This window comes from Alternaria alternata, assembly GCF_001642055.1.
Source record: "Alternaria alternata strain SRC1lrK2f unplaced genomic scaffold CC77scaffold_28, whole genome shotgun sequence".
In the NCBI taxonomy this organism is placed as follows: domain Eukaryota; kingdom Fungi; phylum Ascomycota; class Dothideomycetes; order Pleosporales; family Pleosporaceae; genus Alternaria; species Alternaria alternata.
In genome coordinates this window covers 326,984-345,152 of record NW_017306217.1, presented here as the reverse complement: position 1 = coordinate 345,152, position 18,169 = coordinate 326,984, and the positions used below count along the sequence as shown (strand labels likewise).

Genomic DNA, 18,169 nt, shown 5'->3' with positions numbered 1-18,169 from the left:
CTCAAGACGGGAGTCTTGCGCGCGTATTAAAAGCGCTCCGGTGAGCACTATTGGGGTCGGCGAGGTAGAAGACGCGCTCTAAATATGAAGGAGCGGCCGTTGGTGATGGCGGGTGGGGTGGTGGTGAGGGCGTGGCTCTGGTAGAAGCAAGAAGGCGACAAAGAGACAGTTCCTGCCGCATTGACACTAGTCGGCCCTCACGTGCCGACTGCGCTCGCCAGGGCTGACCAGAGCGGATTGACTGCCACCGCCAAACTCTCACTTTGCGCGCCAGACTCTCACTTCATGGACAACAGCCGTCGCGTCTGCGAAGATGCTGCTAATTGAGCTTGCTCTTCTGCACACCCCGCTGTCTGCAGTGCACGACCATGAATCTCTCGCTGGTTGATCCCTTTGTCCTTGCGCAGGACTGCCCCGATGTCATCACCGGCCGCCTTCGTGAGTTTAATATGTCGACTTGACTATACACTGCAGTGACTCACAACGCGTAGGCAGCGGCCATTCAACCTCAATTCGCTTCAGCCACCGCGGCGACCTGCTTGCGTCCGGACGGGTACGCGAATGTCACGCCCTTACATGTGATTTCCGCTGATTGGATTCCAGCACGACGGCATAGTCGTCATATTCGATATCGAGACAAACGGCGTCGCGCGCAAGCTTCGCGGCCACACACGCCAGGTTCAGTCGCTCAGCTGGTCCACGAATGATCGCTACCTTCTCAGCGCTGGGCAGGACTGGAAGTGTGTGCTATGGGACCTGAAGGATGGCTCGCGGGTGCGCACTGTCCGCTTTGAGGCAGCCATCTTCATAGCAGAGCTGCACCCAAAGAACCAGTAAGTACATACATGATGCCTACAGGCAGCCCGCTAAATTCAGTCTAGTATGGTCTTTGTGGCTGCCCTCTTCGAAGACCAGCCTGTCATCGTCGACATGTCCGAGGAAGTCCCCGTCAAGCACTCCCTATCGTCCGCGCCCCACCGAACCGACATAGAACGCGAGAACGCTTCCGAGAAGCAGACGGCCCAGGATGCCAAGCAGACGACCACTATGACGCTCTTCTCACCCACTGGCCAACACATCATAGCAGGCACAAACAAGGGGTGGCTGAACATTATAGAGACCGAGACGCACCGAGTACGCTACTCTTTCAGGGTCACCAACAACATCATCGTTTACATTCGCTTGACGCCCTCGGGCAGAGACGTTGTGCTCAACTCCAGCGATCGTATCGTCAGGACACTTCATCTACCTGACTTGAGCGACCCAAAGTTGGACTTCGACACACTCCAGCTGGAAGTTGAACATAAGTTCCAGGATCTTGTACAGAGGCTTTCCTGGAACCATGTATCATTCAGTCCTTCAGGCGAATACGTCACGGCCTCTACCTGGATGAATCATCACATTTACGTGTGGGAACGTGGACAAGGTAGTTTGGTCAAGATCCTGGAAGGCACCAAGGAGGAGCTGTCTGTGGTCGAATGGCACCCATTCCGACCTTTCGTCGCTGCTGTCGGAGTGGATTCTGGTCGCGTCTGGCTCTGGTCCATTCTCCAGCCCCAACGTTGGTCTGCCCTCGCACCGGATTTCGTCGAAGTAGAAGAGAACGTAGAATACATCGAGCGCGAAGACGAGTTCGACATACAGCCTCTAGAGGAGCTACACAAGCGACGTCTAAACGCCGAAGACGAAGAAGTCGATGTTCTCACCGTAGACCCAGTTAAGACCTCGGCTACAGAATTCGGACCGGCTATAGGAGACGCAGAATTCAGGATGCCCGTATTGTTGGATATAGAGGCTAGTGATAGTGAGGACGAAGTCGTGGCAGTCGGTGCTGGTCAGTTCAGACGGCGCAGTCCTGGTGCTGGTAGAGAATGGATGAACGACGATGAGGTGGCAGTTAGTGGTGATGAGGCACGAAGAGCTAACGGTACCACAGTGAATGGTACTAAAAGACGGCGAGCCGGATGATGATAACAGGAAGCGATTTCCGACTACTTCGCTGCAAAGCTGTACGAGACAAAGCGTCTGGCATGTCTCCCATCACGTCAAGGGGCGCTACACTAATAAGTTTTGTAAGATGAGCATTGATCTGAGCCATAGTCTACCGTATGAGGGGACAAGAAGGCGCCATAGCAAATACAGTGTTAATACAAAGTCATGCCAGTTCACAATTTTGCTTGTTCTTTACGGAGACATAAACACATTGAGATAATGATCATGTTTTTCACATGCAGCTGTCGAGGAGCTCAGTTAGGTGTTCAGACGAGACCTTGATCTTGATTTTCTTGTCTGAATTTCAACCATTTAGTTTTTGTCGCCGCTACCTTGATCGTTGCGCTCCATTCATTTATTATTCATCCAACCAACACACAAAGTATGGTACTACCGTTAAGGCAAATGTATTACGATGCTCTTAGCCGATCACAGTGAAACTGGACCCAAAGGACTCACAAGCTGAAAACCCGCTGCCAAGGCTATATTAAATCTGGACTTTAAGTATTTGCGACGGAGGATCACTTCATTGTCCCGGAAACTGCTCCTTGTGGAAGAAAACCCTGGAAACGACCTAAATGGTCGCCTTCCCACAACACGTCATACTACGACTTGATCGTACGTTTATTACGTTATAGAAGACCCTGCTGTGCGAGAACATTTGATGTCTTTTTTTTTTGGAAACATCTTAATGGAAACACACGGTATGTACTATACAAATCTGTCTTATGGTGCCAATAATTTATGAGACAATTCTAAGCCTGAATGTATTCCCTCCATGAATGTAAATTCTATTGAGTAGTGAGCATGACAGTAGGATTCAGAATGCCGGAAAAGTTGCTTGAAATTGTATACAGGAAAGCGATGGTTTTCAGTAGAAAAACCAGCCCTCAATTCCAATTATGTACATTATACCATCTGAACACGAACTAATTAAATAGCGCGTCGAAGGGACGTCAAGTAAGGACTAGAAGAGTTTCTGTACGCGCCAATTGAACAAGTTGTAGCATAAATCACAAGAACTTTACCTAAGTATCTACAGTTGAAGAAAGACTGACAACACACCAGATTCTGACGCCGTGGAACTTGTATGACATCCTTACCATTTTTTCTCTTCGCATATTGATAAAAGCCTATTGATGTTCTGATAACCAAGAAACCCCCTTTCCATGGTCGTGACTGGGTCAACCGTTCAATCTGCAAATACTGACACGGGTTGACTTCGGCTGGCGTTGCGTCGCCTCACAATGCGCAGACAGTAATGAAACAGAAACCCGCATCATTTGATAGTGGCAGTACGGAACCCATCTGGACAAGGACCTAGACCAACGGCAACAGCAAGTACTTGTCGAGAGTTGCTATGTAAGCTACAGTAGGGTCCGCGGCATGTTCATAAACGTCATTCGGCATTGGTTGTCGACGGGTTTTCTTGGTTGCGGATCGTGGTCAGGCCAAGGGGCGATGCAGGAGAGTCAGCGGTAAAAGTGCGAGCTGAGACTCGCACGGTGCGAAGGTAGACAAGGATGCAAGGCGCGACGCAGTGCAGGCAGGAGCAAAAACGCAAGGAAAGGCCAAGTACAGACGCGGCTTTTACGGAGGGATCTGATTGTCTCGGACGAAAGAATGTTTGAGCTAGGTAATGAGGTGGGCGATGCGCGATGCTTCTCTACCGCCGTTGGATTGGGACGCGCAATTTAGCTTCAATGCCACACGGACCTCTCAGCAGAACGCGGAAAACAGGAAGGGCGCAGCAAGCAAGCAGACGGACAGCAAAAGGGAATGCGCAAGTGATAATTCGATGCCATCAAAGACATAAACAGCTTGTCCTAGGATATCCAGACATCTAAAGGGGGTTAGCGTGTCTGGCCCGTGCGTCCTCACCTGCGGGCACCTCTTGTGAGTGTCGGCAGCGAAGAGGAAGACGTTAGCGACCAATATGATCTGGGACACCGACGACCCCAGCTGGGCCGAAGAAGCCCTTTCTTTGCCTTTGCGGCAACCTTCTTCACCACCCACTCTCCCTTCCCATCCTCGTCCCCATCCCCCCAACTGTTTGCATCGGCGCGCTTCATCTGCCCGACGATACCTTCTCGACTTTACGTGAAGCACGGCTCACCAGGCTTGCTCCCCCTAGCCACCGAGACGCCAACGCGCTGACAGGCAGAGCCACTGTCTTTTGCCCTCACCGCTGCAGGCCAAACCCCCCAACACCAGCTCTGCCACCATCCGCTGCAGCCATCTACACACCACCACCGCGTCGGCCTGCACGCGAACATGACCACGAAATCACCAAAGACCCTCGTCGTCACACTCAAGCTGTCACCAGACCACCTGAACAAATTCTCACGCCAGCCTACACCACCACCCAAGGAAGAGGCCAAGCCATCTCCGCCAACGCCTGCGCCGCAAATCAACGAACCCACGCCTGCTGCCACACCCGCCGACTCAACCCCCAACATGGACGGAAGCACGCCCTCGTCGCTTGCTCCCCCCGCCGCCAAGAGGAAGGGCCCAAAGCCCGGTAGCAAGCGGAACGCCGCGCAAATGGAGGCTGGTTCGAGCGCCGCGACACCGCCCAAGCAACCCAAGGCCAAGCCAGGGCCAAAGAGGAAGAAGATGGGCGACATGATCAACGACCCCAACTCCAAGGGGCCCTTCCCAACACCCGCAGCCATCAACAAGGCAGGTCCCAAGGCAAACCTGGGAGCCATCAACGAGCGCCTGCGCGCCCTCGACAGGTCAGGGGCCAAGTGCCGTCGATGGGAGAAGAAGGGATTCCAGGTCCGCAGCTTCACCGGCGTCATGTGGCAAGTGCCTACCTATCAGCCAGGCCGCAAAGGCGCCTTTCCCGACGACGTCAAGAGCGACAGCACTGGCACTAGCGACTCCAAGCTGAAGGACGAGAGCAGCGCAATCAGCGACAAGAGCGGACTCAACGGTGACAGTACACCGGTGCCGACAGCGATGAACGGCATGGCAAGCTCTCCCGCCCCTATACCCGCTTGAGTCTTGCCCATCATTGGTCTTGTCCTCCTTGATGGACTTGTAATATGGCTTGCGCCTGTTGCGGCCTCACATCACTTTATTTCTTGCGACATGTCTTTTTACATCAATTTGCTTTCTTTGTCTTGTTCGGCGTTCACGGAGCGCATTGCATAACTATGTATAAGGCGTAATTTGGGACTTTCCACGGCTTGCCACAGGCAGCATGGTGTCTGGCGCACAAGCACGTCGCTGGACAGCTACATGTACTAGAGATGGACCTGGTTTCCGAATGGCGAGGAAAAAGGGGCTTTGCATAGCACATTCTGAGAATATCGAATATCAATAACTGACTACAAGTACTTGATCCATGTGTCTAGCGTCCATGTCGGGATCAATGTGAGCGTGACCTGGATGGCGTTATCATCCCCGTGGTGACTGCGGGGATCTCCACCGATAGCTCGGCTGGATCCAAACCTCCGGCCATGGACCTTCATTGACGTACCACTTGCACTGCACCTCATTGCTAGCTTTACCTACAGCAAAGCTCCCTGTCCATCAAATGATGCATGTATCTGTGACGATAGCTTCACAGAAGCCCGGATGCCCTTGATTCTTGCCTGAGAACCGTTGGCAACTTCCAACACAGAGTACCGCATTCACTCGGCACCATCCACAGCTAGCCCACGCGTTCGCACACGGTTGGACCTCTCCAATCTTCGCCCGCCACTACCACGGCCAGCCCGACCATTGCTATTCGCGTAATTTGCGCGACATCCTGCTGTCATCGCTCCAAGGCGTCACCACGGACATACTGGTAGCTGTTTAGCGCCACTATCGCTCACCATGAACGCTCGTCGGGACAGCTACGCCAGGGTCGCTGCTGCCGGATCAGCAGGCAGTAACAGTTCATTCCAGCAACCCACCCGATCCGGTGCCTTTGCGCATCTCGCCAACAGCGCCTCGACATCGCACCCAAACCGCCTCTCTCGCTCCATCGACGCCGACGGCCACATGTCTACGAGTTTCGGAAGGTCCGGCGGGTTGCTGCCCTCATACTCCAGCCAAGCTGGATATTGGCATGGCCTGGGAGGGTCGGCTCAAGACATACCTCCATTCTTCGTGCCCTCCTACCTGCGCGGGTCCAAGCACGCCGAGAAGTTGCAAGAGGTGCACAAAGCGAAGCTAGCAGCCCAGAGGGATTACAAGTCAACACACTCGTCAAATGCGGGCTCGCTGTCTACGAGTTCGAGCAGCGCCAATCTGCACAAGATGGCGCCATCACACCGAGGTCTCACGCATGAGGTAGTGGAGCGCGCGCCTGTTGTGGATGAGCCGGTGGCGCCATGGCCAACACGATGGAACGATGCAGACAGATTCCCTCAACTAGAGCTTGAGGATAGTGGAAGGCAAGCCAAGTTCTCAGGCACCCAGAAGACTCACGATGAAGCGGCATCGGTACGGGCAGACTTTCCTATGCCACGGCAGTGTGGGATTTACTACTACGAGATGACTGTTATCTCCAAAGGCAAAGACGGGTATGTATATCTTCCATGTGGGCAAGACATGTGCTGATTCACGATACAGTAGAATGATCGGAATTGGCTTCTCTGGACAAAAGGTTGCTCTCAGTAGGATACCGGGTTGGGAGCCCGACTCGTATGCATACCATGGCGACGATGGGCAGATCTTCAGTAACACCACCTCTGGGAAGTCGTATGGACCCAAATTCGGCACGCTGGACGTCATCGGCTGTGGCATCAATTTCCGGACAAATACCGCCTTCTTCACCAAGAATGGGCACATGCTAGGTAAGCACTCTAGATATGGAGACTTGGATAGCACTAACAAGTCCAGGGACGGCCTTTCGAGACTTGAAACTCAACGTGCCATACTATCCCACGGTAGGCATGAAGAAGCCTGGCGAGACGGTCCGCGTCAATTTCGGTCAAGAACCCTTCGCTTTCGATATCGACAAGATGGTACAGGATGAGAAGGCAGCCATACAAACCGAAATCACTCGAACCAAGACCGAAGCGAGCGTACTGGGAGGCGAGGACGCGCTGATACACCGGCTGGTGGGGCAGTATTTGGCGCACGATGGCTACGTAGAAACAGCACGAGCTTTCTCAGATGAAATTGTAGATGAAGCGAGAGCGCTTGCGAACGATGAAGAGGCAGACATTCCCTACCGCACGGCAGTAGAAGATCTGGATGCGCTCAATCGACAAAGTACGTACATTCAAGAGTCTATGGACGACAAAACTGACAGGATCCAGAAATACGTACAGCGATCCTCGAGGGCGATATTGACAAAGCGCTCAAGCATACGAGTGCATACTACCCTTCGGTCCTCCGTGACAACGAAAACATCTACTTCAAACTCCGCTGTCGGAAATTCATCGAGATGATCCGGCGATGCGGAGAGTTAAACGCACAATGTCAATCTGCACCAGCGTCATCCTCCAAAAGATCGACTGCCTCCGCAGCCAACAAGCGTAACTCAACTGCTACCGACGAGTACGATTTCGAGATGGAGCTTGATGAGCAACTAGGTGTACATAACCCACCACCAAGTTGGGACAACAAGGATCAAGACGATGAGTTGGAAGATGGAGAAGAGGATGACATGGAAGACAAGATAGTAAAGAGCGAACGGGCGACGAGTGAGACAATAGCTTATGGCATGGAGCTAAAATCCGAATTCGCGAACGATCCGAGACGGGAAGTCAAGCGGGCGCTCGAAGACACTTTCGCGCTCATTGCCTATGCAGATGCACGGGAAAGCTCGTTAGCGCCATTGCTAGAGATATCTGGTCGTGCGCCAGTCGCTGAGGAGCTAAACAGTGCCATATTAGGTACGTTCATGATCCAGAGACGACGAAGATCTCCGAACAACCTCTCTTGGGTGTCGTTTGCACTGAAAACCTACGCTAACAAGTCGCAGTCTCTCTAGGCAAATCCTCTTCCGCCGCTCTCGAACGCCTAATCCAGCAGACTGAAGCCTTAGTCAACGAACTCGCCGACGACGGCGGTCCCGGTGCTTTCATCAATGTTCAAAGAGACTTCTTACAATAGTATTACAATGCTTCGCCATCTATTCTTGCCCTCAACAAGGCTCGAAAAGCCGTCATAGCTTGCAGAGAAAGATTTGGTGTCGTATATGCAAGTACCAAGTGGGCTACAAGATGTATGTATTGGAAGATGGGCAAGGGAGCTTGGGTAGGCTTGGGCTTGCATTTCACACGTAATTGGATGGGGCATGGGATGCAACATGCTTTTCCCAGGCTCACTGCTGGAACGGTCGTATCAGCTGCAGACCGAGCATCAGTGCAAGGTGATGATGACGATGAGGAAACGTTCAACTGAGGAGGCGGGCGAGGTTGTTACGCGTTTCTGAGGTTTAATCGGCTTCACATGCTGCGTTGTTGCTTCTCAGTGGGGAATACATGGTTCTGTGGCATTTGTATGGCTTCGGTTGGCAGTGGGCGTTGATAATTGGGACTGAGGATATTACTACTCTGCTTGTTTGTACACACTGTCTCATGGAGTTGAGTTTCCATAAATCCTCCAGACCATACAGTAGTCTGAAATCAGACGATGGAATGATTATGCCTTCTCCAAATCTTCCGTCTTTCTTAAGTACGTTACCTCCCTTTTCAGAACGGCCACCACCACTTCTTCTCTTTCTTCTCCATCTTCTTCTTCGCCGCTCCCGTTCCTTCTCCCTTGCCATCGCCCAGCTTATCGAAGAAAACTACCATGATTGTAGTATCATCCACAGCATTCCGACTTAATGGCTCAGGACCCGCTAAGATACCCAAAAACAACCCCCTCCTAGTTCCACCCATGGCATTCCTCGCTAGACAAACAGCTGCGTTCTCATCCTCAATGGCGAAGTACTCTGGCGTTGCTTTCCAATCTACTTCTTGGCCTTGTTCAGGGTCGACGGTAACACCAGGGTCGAGGGAGGAAAATGTGGTAGGGAAGACAGGTGGATTGGCCAGCAACTCCGGATCCTGTTTGACGGATCCCCGACCTCGCTCTCGGGCGGCCAAGTACCTAGAAACACATTCCACAGCATGTTCAGAAGAAATACGATCCCAAAGACCATCAGAAGCTAAAATCATAAAGTCGCTCTTGCCTTTCCCGTCGCCAGGTTCTCGTCTCACAACTTCTGTTTCCGTAATCTCAGGTTCAGCAGTCATGTATGGAGGGCTTTTACTACCAGGTCTCGGCGCAGTACCCCAGAACTTGTGTTGGACAGCTTTGATGAACTCATTGTCCCATTTCCAGCGATGATCACCGAAAGCCCGTGTCACTGCTATGCCGAGCATACGACCTGTTTTGGGGTCGATGACGGACTCGTCCGGGTGTTCTTGGCTCAGTCTCGCGACCTCTTTGGCGTTGAATCCGGTTTGGTCTTCTGATAATGGAACTGCGGTATATGATTCTGTTGTCGGGTCCCAGCGGCCAAGCACAGCGCGAGAGTCGCCCGTGCATGCTACACGTAATCTTGAGGTTTGAGGATCAAAGGCTGCTAGGAGAGCACAGGAACCTGAGAAGGCTGGGGTCAGAGCAGCGATTGCGGCGCCGTTCGCGGCGGGAAACCAGTTTGCGGCAGTCTTTGCTCGGTCCATGATTGTCTTGTCGATGTTGAGGAAGGCACGCTTTATTGTGGATTCGACTTCTGGGCTTGAGGCGAATTGTGACAGGCTGGTTAGGGCGGAGCTGACCATGGGGATTAATGTCCATTGCAGATAGAATGCTGTGTGGCGTCCTGCGTGTCCATCTAGCACCGTCCAGTAATTCCACAGCTTATCCCCTGGGCCTGGTGATGTCCCCAGTGCGAAATAGTCTTCACAAGGCTCGTTGCTACGGAAGCGACATCCGTGTGTGATGGGCATTTGTACGCCTTCCATGCCTTCAACACCCTTCTTCGCATCGTCCTCTGTCATCATCCACCCAAAACATAACTTGTCGAACTGCTCCGAAAAAAACTTGGCGACATTGGGATCCTTGAGCGGCGCGCTGGGGTCCGGGATGTGAAAGTCAAGCACGTGTTGGATCTCCTCACGGGAGTTGTAGAAATGGAGAGGTGTCGCAAGGGCGGAGGCATCATCGCCAGATGAAAAAGCCGCATAGACGCTATCTGTCCAGTCCGTTTCTACGATGTCGACGAAGTAGTATGCTAGACCGCCGAGCACGAGAAGAACAAGTACGGTCTTGGTTGGGAAGCCGGACTCGAGGAGGATAGTTGTGGGGTCCCTAGTTGGCTGTTTCCATCTCGCATTGTCGCGGAGAGTGTCTTTGCCATGGATTCCGAAGCATCTAGAGCGTGAGTGCAATTGTCGCGTTTGCTCAGTGGCACGTGATGCTAGACTTGTATAAATGCGTCCCTCTGTGTGTACTCGCAAAGTGCGGGTCGCCGCTGCAAGTGGCCTCTGCAGCCGGGCTTGAGGCTGCGCCTTGACTGCGCACTTGAGCCACGCAGCGTTTCCCAACCGTCTTGGAATCATTCTGCCTGTAAAAGCTGTGTGATACTGCAAGTTGGACGAGATGTGTTAGGGTTGTTGCGCGTTGTGGAATTCCAATCGGGGTCTGTGCACGCGCTAGCTTGATCGCTCTTTCACACGGAACAATCGAGCAGCGCTTGGCAACGATTTGACGCTTCCAATGATCATCAAAATTTGCGTACATAGCTCATTGAATTAACCAAGAACGATGGCGATGAGCGATAATAGAAAACCTGATTTGCCGTGTCGACACTGGCACCGAGCATAACAAGTTTAGGGACTGAAAAGATATGGTTGCTACTAATAGACTGTTGTAAGGATTGGGTATCGTCGTTACTTGCTTGTGCAACTCGTGGAAAGCAAAAGAATCCAAAACGCCTCCCATATCCTCCCGTAGACATAAGAAAATGCCACATATACGCCGATGAGAGTGACGGTGGTGAACAGCAGCTCATTAACCTGACTTGATAAGTATTGGTAGCAATCTCCGTGTGTGATGATGTACCCGCCCCTTCCCGACCATAGCTTCAGTATTCCTATTAGCCATCCAGATGTGACCTGCTTCCGAGCGATACACTCTCTATGTTTCGTCCTTTCTGACACGTCCGCCCTCTGTCATAAGTACAGTACTGGCAGACTTCGACATAACAATGCGTCCGCTTTGTTTTTTCACAGATGCATATCACATCTCTGTCCAGTGGACGTCCTCGATACGGTCGACTTCTTCGTACTGCCTCTTCTTCTTCTCTTTCTTCTTTGCGTTTGTGTTCTTCCTTCGTAACATTAACTTCATCTTTGTCGCCAGCTTGCCAAAGGTCGCCGCGGTGGGAGTGCTGGCAGTCTGTTCTTGTAGCCTTTTCTCATCATCCTTTGCGATATCTTCACTCTTTGGGGTGTAGTCTTGCTGCGATAGATCTGCCAGCTTGATCTCTTGTGGGCGACTGATGTGCCTCGCCTGTTTAGTAGGATGTGATGAAAGCGAAGTGTTCGTTGAGATCTCCTTGGCGGTAGTGGCTGCTTCCATAGATTGAGGACTTGCGACGATAGCCTTAGGCTTGGGCGGAGCCTTTACTGGCAGCGGTTGCAGCATGCGCCATACAGGCTCGGTAGGGCTGGATGGCTCTGAGGACGAAGACATAGGTCGGACTAAGACCACCGATGAGTCGCCCCACTCGTGATCCATTCTTGGTGAGTAGGCTGGTGTCGATGGCTCTGAGTCGATGAACGTCCCAAAGGACTTTGCTGACATGGGTGGGGGAGACATTGGTCCCAACGACTGTGGTGTCATGGGAGTGTGAACAAGAGCTGGAGGAGGGTAACTCTTTGCTGAAAACCGATGTGGTCGTTCGGGTGACATTGTACGCGGCTGCTTTGGCAAGCCATGGGTGGAGAGTGGCCTGTGGATGCTGTCACCCAATGAAGCTGAGCCCAGGTTAGGCGACGGCACAGAGAGTGTAGCCATGTCTGTCAAGGTGTGACAGTGCCAAGTTTGAGACAAGCTTTCGAATATAGGTAATAATTTTAAATCGCAGAGGCGTGATGCAGTGGTGCGAACGAGACGCACAATACGAAAAGAAGCACGGGAATGGCGGCGGCGAAGGATGTAAAAGAAGGCGGCACCCGTAGACAGACGCAAGTACCGAAAGAAGGTTATTGCGGCGTAGCAACGAGACCGGTCAACTGGGTAAATCAAACGGAAGAGGAGACCAAGGGCTGCGCCCCGAAACCAAACTGAACGATAACAGAGGGCTGAAAGCGGTACTACCTGAGGCCTGCAGGCTACACTTTTGTTTATATGAAAGCACACCACACGCGTCATCCGCGCCGCGACGGTGCGTACCACACCGATTGCAGCGCTGACAGATCTATCTGCGCATGTCATGCTACTGAGGTGGCAACGGTGGAGCTACGCCGTTAGAGTATACGCGTTGTCAAGACATCGAGAGCCGCCTGCCTGTACTAACCCCGCCGTTGCGACATGGTACGGAAACCTCCTAGAGGGTGAAGGACGTTGGATATGCGGCTAAGTAGGGAATGATTGGCGACCCAACTGGCGGAGGCGCTAATGTTGGGGCGTCATTGGTTGACAGCGGACAAGTTGCATCAACCACGCCGCAATTTCATATAGAGCAGCGCCTGCGGAATAGACAATGCCAACAATGTGGAACCAGGGTGTGAACCAACATCGGGCGCTGTCCTGAACTGCTGGGATCTGCTGCCGTGGTTTGGTGTCGAGGGACAGCGGCTCACAGCCCCCATTCGCTCGACGTTGTTGCATGGTCTGGCGAATCAGCTCCACGAAGCATCTTTTCAGCCTGCGAGCCCCTTCAGCTAAGCATGATCGCTACCTGCTTTGAGACGTAGGCAGATGTTCCGATCTCATGGTTAGACCAGAAGAAGAAGGCGTTCTCGTGTATAGTTCGTCGCCATCAGGCTCCTCCTGTTCTCGTTCCCGAGGCGCTCAGCCGCTCAGAGCTAGGATCATCAGTTCGCTGATCAGAGTTGGCCCCCATGACCTGAGTGGCCGAACGTCTTCCCACATTTTGTCTCTATCACGACATAGGAGTTAGGGCAGTGCAATTGGTGTCAGGTCGACGACTGCGCCGCAATATCGATGTCGCCTTGAAAAGTGGGTATGGCTGATCTTGCTCGCGGCAGACACCGTCGTGCAGTGTGTTGTGTAACGTGTATAAGCGCCGTGCGAGCTGATCCATGCAGGCTACTGGCACGAGCGTACAAATGCCATACCAGTTGTAGACGCAATGGGTGCATGAAAGAGTCTTTTTAGATTAATCCGATGCGCCTGAGTGAGGGGCCGTTGTAAGCGATGAGTTGTGCAGATTACTTTTAAGCCGTTCGGGTAGTTGATAGGAAATCTTGCAGCCCGCGGCCAAGGAGCTCGGGCCGTCAGAAGGATCAGGATCGCCGAGACGAGGTCCAAGAAGAAACTGCATGCAGGTGAAGCTTGACGGACAACGGCTATACACCGAGAGAAGTTGATCCTACGTGTTGTTGTATCGGCCCTTTCGGCGAAGAGGAGGAAGGTGCAGGTCCAAGATATCGCCAAGGCAGTCTCTGCCGCGCGGGAGCAGCCCACCAGCACAAGCCGTCGTCATGCCTTCGCCTTGCACATCTGCCCCTCGAAAACCTCATCTGATCACTAAACACTTTCGATTTACCTTCGCACATTCCGTTGGCTGGGTCGCAACTAAAGACCGAAGTCGTCGGATGCCCCCAGCACTGCGATCGTCTCCCATCGTTCGTGTCGCGTAACTTCACCATATGGTCTCTAATTCTTTTGGATCGATCGTCGCAGTTCTTTTCCCCCAGTGCCAAGGCCCTCATTCTTCAAACACCCTCGAGCTTGTTAGTATGAGACTGCATGGACGTGAGCATGGCTAGTAATACGGAGTCTCAAGTTCCTCATACTCGCTTACCCATCCAGTTCATGACTCAGGCGAAATGTTGTACAGCTTCTTCCTTCCTCGATCTTGACCAAAGTCTATTGACAAGATTTGTCTCCCGGCTCACCATTAGCTGGCTCACCCTATCTTGTTGTCCAATGTATACCACATCTGTTACCCACATAATCTCTTTGAATTTGCTCGCTCCCTAGCGTCGAGAAGAGAGGGCTAATCTCAAGCTCTTTGCTGGCTCATGCGATTGAGCTATCTACGATCTAGCCTGTCATGTGAGAACGACGATGTCACCACGCTCTGGTACTCCAAGACCAAACATTCTGCACTTATGTGGCGTTAATATCTGCCTCAAGCACCGCCTTCGACTAGTCTCTACGACTTGGGGGTGGCGTTGTCGTCAATTGCCCTTGCGACTACTAGTTCGTCCCTGAGCTATCCATCATAGACGTATACTGGTTGTCAAGCTTGACATAGTGAGTTCTTGAGAAGTAGCAGTATAGATCAAAAAGACAAGCACCTATGACTCTAGCTGTATTCTATTGAACCCGATCGCATCAGTTACTTTAAGATGCATATTGTGTTAAGAAAGTGTTGCTGACCAACGTCAGTATCTATCTATGCAAAAAGGTTCATCCGACACTCTACCAAACCTTTTTTCTATGCAAGGGGTTTGAATGCTGACAGATTGTGGTAGGTTCGGTGCAAGATTCAGTCGTTGGCTCAAATTTATCTTCGGCCTTTCCCTGTCTTGGTCCTTGATATCGATCTAATGTCTATCACGTATTCGTGCTCTAGATGGGATCTCGCATCCGGCTATTACTGAAATCGTTTTTTTTTTGGCCTTCGTCTCTCTCCATTGTTTATTCTCGGCCATGCGATTCACTGGTTTGACATACCCACTCAACGTTTAGGTCTCCACTTCACCTTCACCTTCACTTTTCAGTATCGGCGCGCAAGCTGCACACTTGGTCACGTTTGCGTTTTCATTTTCGTCTTCACGTCGTTTATTACGCAACACGTCCTCATCTGCTAGATTATTTTGACTTCATCCCCTCATTACTTTGCTTTGATCATCGCAAACATACGCCACGACGAATTGGAAGCATGGATTTCCCACATGCAGCAATGCGGGCTACTCTTGCTGCGACAAATTTTTCACCGGCCGAAGTACCGTCGCTCTATGTCCGACCCGAAAAATCTCGAAACAACTCTTATCGCAAAGGGAATTTTGTCCAAGTGCCACGCAAAAGCGAAGAAAGTAAGAGTGATGCTGGTAGCGATCAAGATCACCGCAGAACCTTCCGTAAGAGCAGCATCAGAAAGTTCGGAAGCCTCTTCAGCCGCGACGGTGGTCTCCGCAGTAGCATCGCTAGCAGTAGTCCGTTGGCGACAGTTGTGAACTCAGAGTGTGCGGACGACGAGGAAAGCGTTGAGACTGTGTGCAGCGTTCAACCAATCACTACTGCCAGTTCCATCGAGACCGTTAGCCCCATAGGGCCAATGAAGCTAGAAAAGATTCGCGAGCGTCGTGAGTGAATTTGATCGACTCGAAAAATGGGAACTGACACAATCGTAGACCGAAAATTCGCGCAACTCCAAGAACCTGGAGATGACGACACCACCATACTCACTGTCAAACCTGACGACTGTTACCAGTATGAGTGCAACGATACCGTCGACAGTCAGAATGTCAGGGAAAAATCTCAAAGATGCAAAGATACGCATGTCGTCCATGATACTGCTCGCGCTCCACTAGGCAACCGTAACTACCATCAGCACCACGAATCTCTCCACGTAAATCTTACACCCGATGATGTTGAGAGGTTCGCTAGCGAAATTCGCAACATGACCATCGCAGATGTGCACCTTTCCTTATTCGGATACTGGATCAAGGAGAGTGATGAGAACTTCAAAGAAGCGAAGAAGCACCTTCGAGAGCTAGGAGTCGACCGTGTGGGTCTTCTGAGTTCTTAATGTACGTTGAGCCAGAGCTTTGAAACTAATACTAGTCCCAGGGCTACAACCTGTCTCGCCTCAACAATCGCTGCTTAGAAGAGCTTTGCCGAGACGTCTTCGACGTCCGCCCAACGTACGCTAAGCCACCTACTACAGCCCATCTACGAAGAAGCTACCGCATCGAGAACTTGCGTCACGCAGGCAATACCTGGTGTCACAGGATGTTCAACATGCGAGGGCCCCCTGCTCATCACACTTCTTCAACCTATTGGCAGCAATGATCAATTTGGATCTTTTCGGACGTTCATGCTGCGCTGAAATTACGGAAACTAACATTGAGGTATTCTAGGGAGTTTCGTACCACCGTGCTCAAGCAACAAGCCTCTATTGAAGAAGCAATGCTTTGGTGCTTGACGCAAACGCGCTCGTGTTCTCTGCCTATCCTCCCGCGAGATGATAATTTGCCGCCGTCGTTTCGCAGACAGAGGGAGCAAGTGATTAGTGAGACTGCACAGAGGTCTATATCGCTCGGCTCTCCTGGTAGTTCGATGGATTACCCACCTAATAGTAAGTTACGATATTGTACAGATATCAAGAAAATTGGTGACTAATCAGTTGTAGCTCCTGATCGTCCTTTGCCGCTGTCTCCCCGCTCACCAAGCTCTACCCTAGGTTCGCCACCCCTCGCCCTAGAATTCCCTGCCCTACACTCCGCTCCAGGGGCTTCAGATGATTTCTCCATGCTGGAGTCATACCGAGGATCGTCAGATAGTTCTTTGGACGGGACCTCGGACTGGGACCTCCGGGTAGCAGAAATTTACGAGCAAGTGGTCTCTCTGAAGGAGGTCAGTCAGATCGATCAGGTTATTGCAGACCTCCGGGATTTGAAGGCCTTATACTTCTCCAGGAATATGGAGAAGTGAGTCTTTGAGTGCAGCACATGGGCACGTGGGAGGTTTCAATACCCTATTAGGATGAATCTACAAATTCGAAGTGTTTTGAGAATCTCCTGACTACTTCCTCGCTTTTGCATTCGTGCCTTCAATGAACGATGAAGTGATACAAACCAAGCTATGCCCAATAACCAATGAGCGCCATAGTCGCGGCTCCTACAAAGACGTAAATCACCATCAGTCCTAAGTTCCCGAGGTTTTTCGTCCTTTGCTTATCAAACAGGAAATCCTTGGCTAGCAACTCCACCAACCCACTATATATCAGAAAACCAGCACTAACGCTATTCAACACACCCTGGACCATCAAGCTGACCTTACTCTCAGGTAGATAGGTTGTGCGAACGCCTAACCCGATGGCAATAGAAGTGGGGGTAGTAAGACCGTACAAAGCGCAGAGAGCCCACGGCATCCAGCTCTTGCTCCGTGGGAAAGGGATATTGGACAACCGAGCACCAATACCAAGGCCTTCAAAGGATTGGTGAAACACAAGGACTGCTAAATATCGGTGTAAAAAATCAGTGTATGTCTCACATGCAGCTCGTACAGGGACACTTACGGAAGAGGGTCGAGAACTCATCGCCTACAACGCCGAGGTTCAGACCGATGATGACCGAGTGGAAGATAATTCCGAACTCCAGAACGAGGAAAGCGACTATTTGCTGGGCGAAGGACAGACGATCTGCTGTTGACGACTTCATATTCGAGGAGGTGGAGCTTTTGCTGTGGAGACTGGTTGTGTCTTTCCGATGCTGGTGATGCCGGTGTTGCGTTGAGGCATGAGATTCGGGGTCTATAACTAATACAGCTGGATTGGTGTTTCTATCGGAGCGTAGGAATGCGCTATTCGAGCCGCCAGCTTCCTCCTTTGCGACACCGAATTTATGTTCGACGTATACTTCTGCACCCAGGTCTACGCAAAAGACAGCCATGATGGATGTCAGTACGATGGCAGCGCACCAAGGATACTCCGCCCAGCCTCCACTTTTCCCTATGCAACTGCCTGGACCGATGGCTTCGTATGCTGGGTCTAGTAGATGGATGAAGGCTGTAGCGACGATAACACCGGAACCAAAGAAGCGTGCGAACGTGTACAGACCGAGGGGAATCTTCCAAGACGGTTTCTTGCAGGCGATGACAGGGAAGTATGTGGCGATCGTCGAGACAAAGCCGATAACGAAGATGGATGATATCCGCGCGCCGAGTTGACCGTTGTATTCATTTTCGCCAAGAGCGAAGTAGCAGATGACTTTTGCCTGGTCTGCTGTCGTAAGATCGACATTGGTTGGATCGAAAACGGCCATGTCTAGAAAGAGAGAGTGAGTAGAGCCATGAGGCAAAAGGAATCTCGGGA

At 51.7% G+C, this 18,169-nt stretch overlaps 6 protein-coding genes across 6 annotated transcripts; 4 read left to right on the top strand and 2 right to left on the bottom strand.

Annotated features, from left to right (window-relative positions):
* The first annotated feature begins 256 nt into the window (after nt 1-256).
* CC77DRAFT_974306 (WD40 repeat-like protein) lies at nt 257-2,165 on the top strand. The gene is made up of 4 exons (XM_018535891.1): nt 257-438; nt 492-553; nt 604-833; nt 882-2,165. The coding sequence occupies exons 1-4, from the start codon at nt 369-371 to the stop codon at nt 1,966-1,968; spliced, it is 1,449 nt and encodes a 482-aa protein (XP_018380471.1). The 5' UTR covers nt 257-368; the 3' UTR covers nt 1,969-2,165.
* A 2,000-nt stretch (nt 2,166-4,165) lies between these two features.
* Nucleotides 4,166-5,361, top strand: CC77DRAFT_492432 (hypothetical protein). The gene has a single exon (XM_018531896.1). It carries the CDS (start codon nt 4,267-4,269, stop codon nt 4,996-4,998), a length of 732 nt encoding a protein of 243 aa, XP_018380470.1. The 5' UTR covers nt 4,166-4,266; the 3' UTR covers nt 4,999-5,361.
* A 459-nt stretch (nt 5,362-5,820) lies between these two features.
* CC77DRAFT_947496 (ran-binding protein) lies at nt 5,821-8,052 on the top strand (the record flags this gene model as incomplete). Its single annotated transcript, XM_018535144.1, has 5 exons — nt 5,821-6,512; nt 6,562-6,785; nt 6,832-7,206; nt 7,254-7,832; nt 7,922-8,052. 5 exons carry the CDS (start codon nt 5,821-5,823, stop codon nt 8,050-8,052), a joined length of 2,001 nt encoding a protein of 666 aa, XP_018380469.1.
* A 581-nt stretch (nt 8,053-8,633) lies between these two features.
* Nucleotides 8,634-11,952, bottom strand: CC77DRAFT_1035306 (protein serine/threonine phosphatase 2C; the record flags this gene model as incomplete). Its single annotated transcript, XM_018526927.1, has 3 exons — nt 8,634-8,908; nt 9,014-10,260; nt 11,177-11,952. The coding sequence occupies 3 exons, from the start codon at nt 11,950-11,952 to the stop codon at nt 8,634-8,636; spliced, it is 2,298 nt and encodes a 765-aa protein (XP_018380468.1).
* Nucleotides 11,953-15,034: 3,082 nt separating this feature from the next.
* CC77DRAFT_1066548 (hypothetical protein) lies at nt 15,035-16,788 on the top strand (the record flags this gene model as incomplete). The annotated part of the gene is made up of 5 exons (XM_018528908.1): nt 15,035-15,437; nt 15,486-15,862; nt 15,925-15,998; nt 16,215-16,432; nt 16,487-16,788. 5 exons carry the CDS (start codon nt 15,035-15,037, stop codon nt 16,786-16,788), a joined length of 1,374 nt encoding a protein of 457 aa, XP_018380467.1.
* Nucleotides 16,789-16,936: 148 nt separating this feature from the next.
* CC77DRAFT_1035305 (Fe2+/Zn2+ regulated transporter) lies at nt 16,937-18,119 on the bottom strand (the record flags this gene model as incomplete). Its single annotated transcript, XM_018526926.1, has 2 exons — nt 16,937-17,313; nt 17,375-18,119. 2 exons carry the CDS (start codon nt 18,117-18,119, stop codon nt 16,937-16,939), a joined length of 1,122 nt encoding a protein of 373 aa, XP_018380466.1.
* Between the last annotated feature and the right edge of the window lie 50 nt (nt 18,120-18,169).

What these genes read in the sequence shown, in the direction of transcription:
- CC77DRAFT_974306 (XM_018535891.1), top strand. Translation starts at nt 369, where the DNA reads ATGAATCTCTCGCTGGTTGATCCCTTTGTCCTTGCGCAGGACTGCCCC. An exon ending in TGTCATCACCGGCCGCCTTC is followed by an intron (nt 439 to 491) that starts GTGAGTTTAATA and finishes CACAACGCGTAG; the next exon opens with GCAGCGGCCATTCAACCTCA. An exon ending in ACCTGCTTGCGTCCGGACGG is followed by an intron (nt 554 to 603) that starts GTACGCGAATGT and finishes ATTGGATTCCAG; the next exon opens with CACGACGGCATAGTCGTCAT.
- CC77DRAFT_492432 (XM_018531896.1), top strand. Translation starts at nt 4,267, where the DNA reads ATGACCACGAAATCACCAAAGACCCTCGTCGTCACACTCAAGCTGTCA.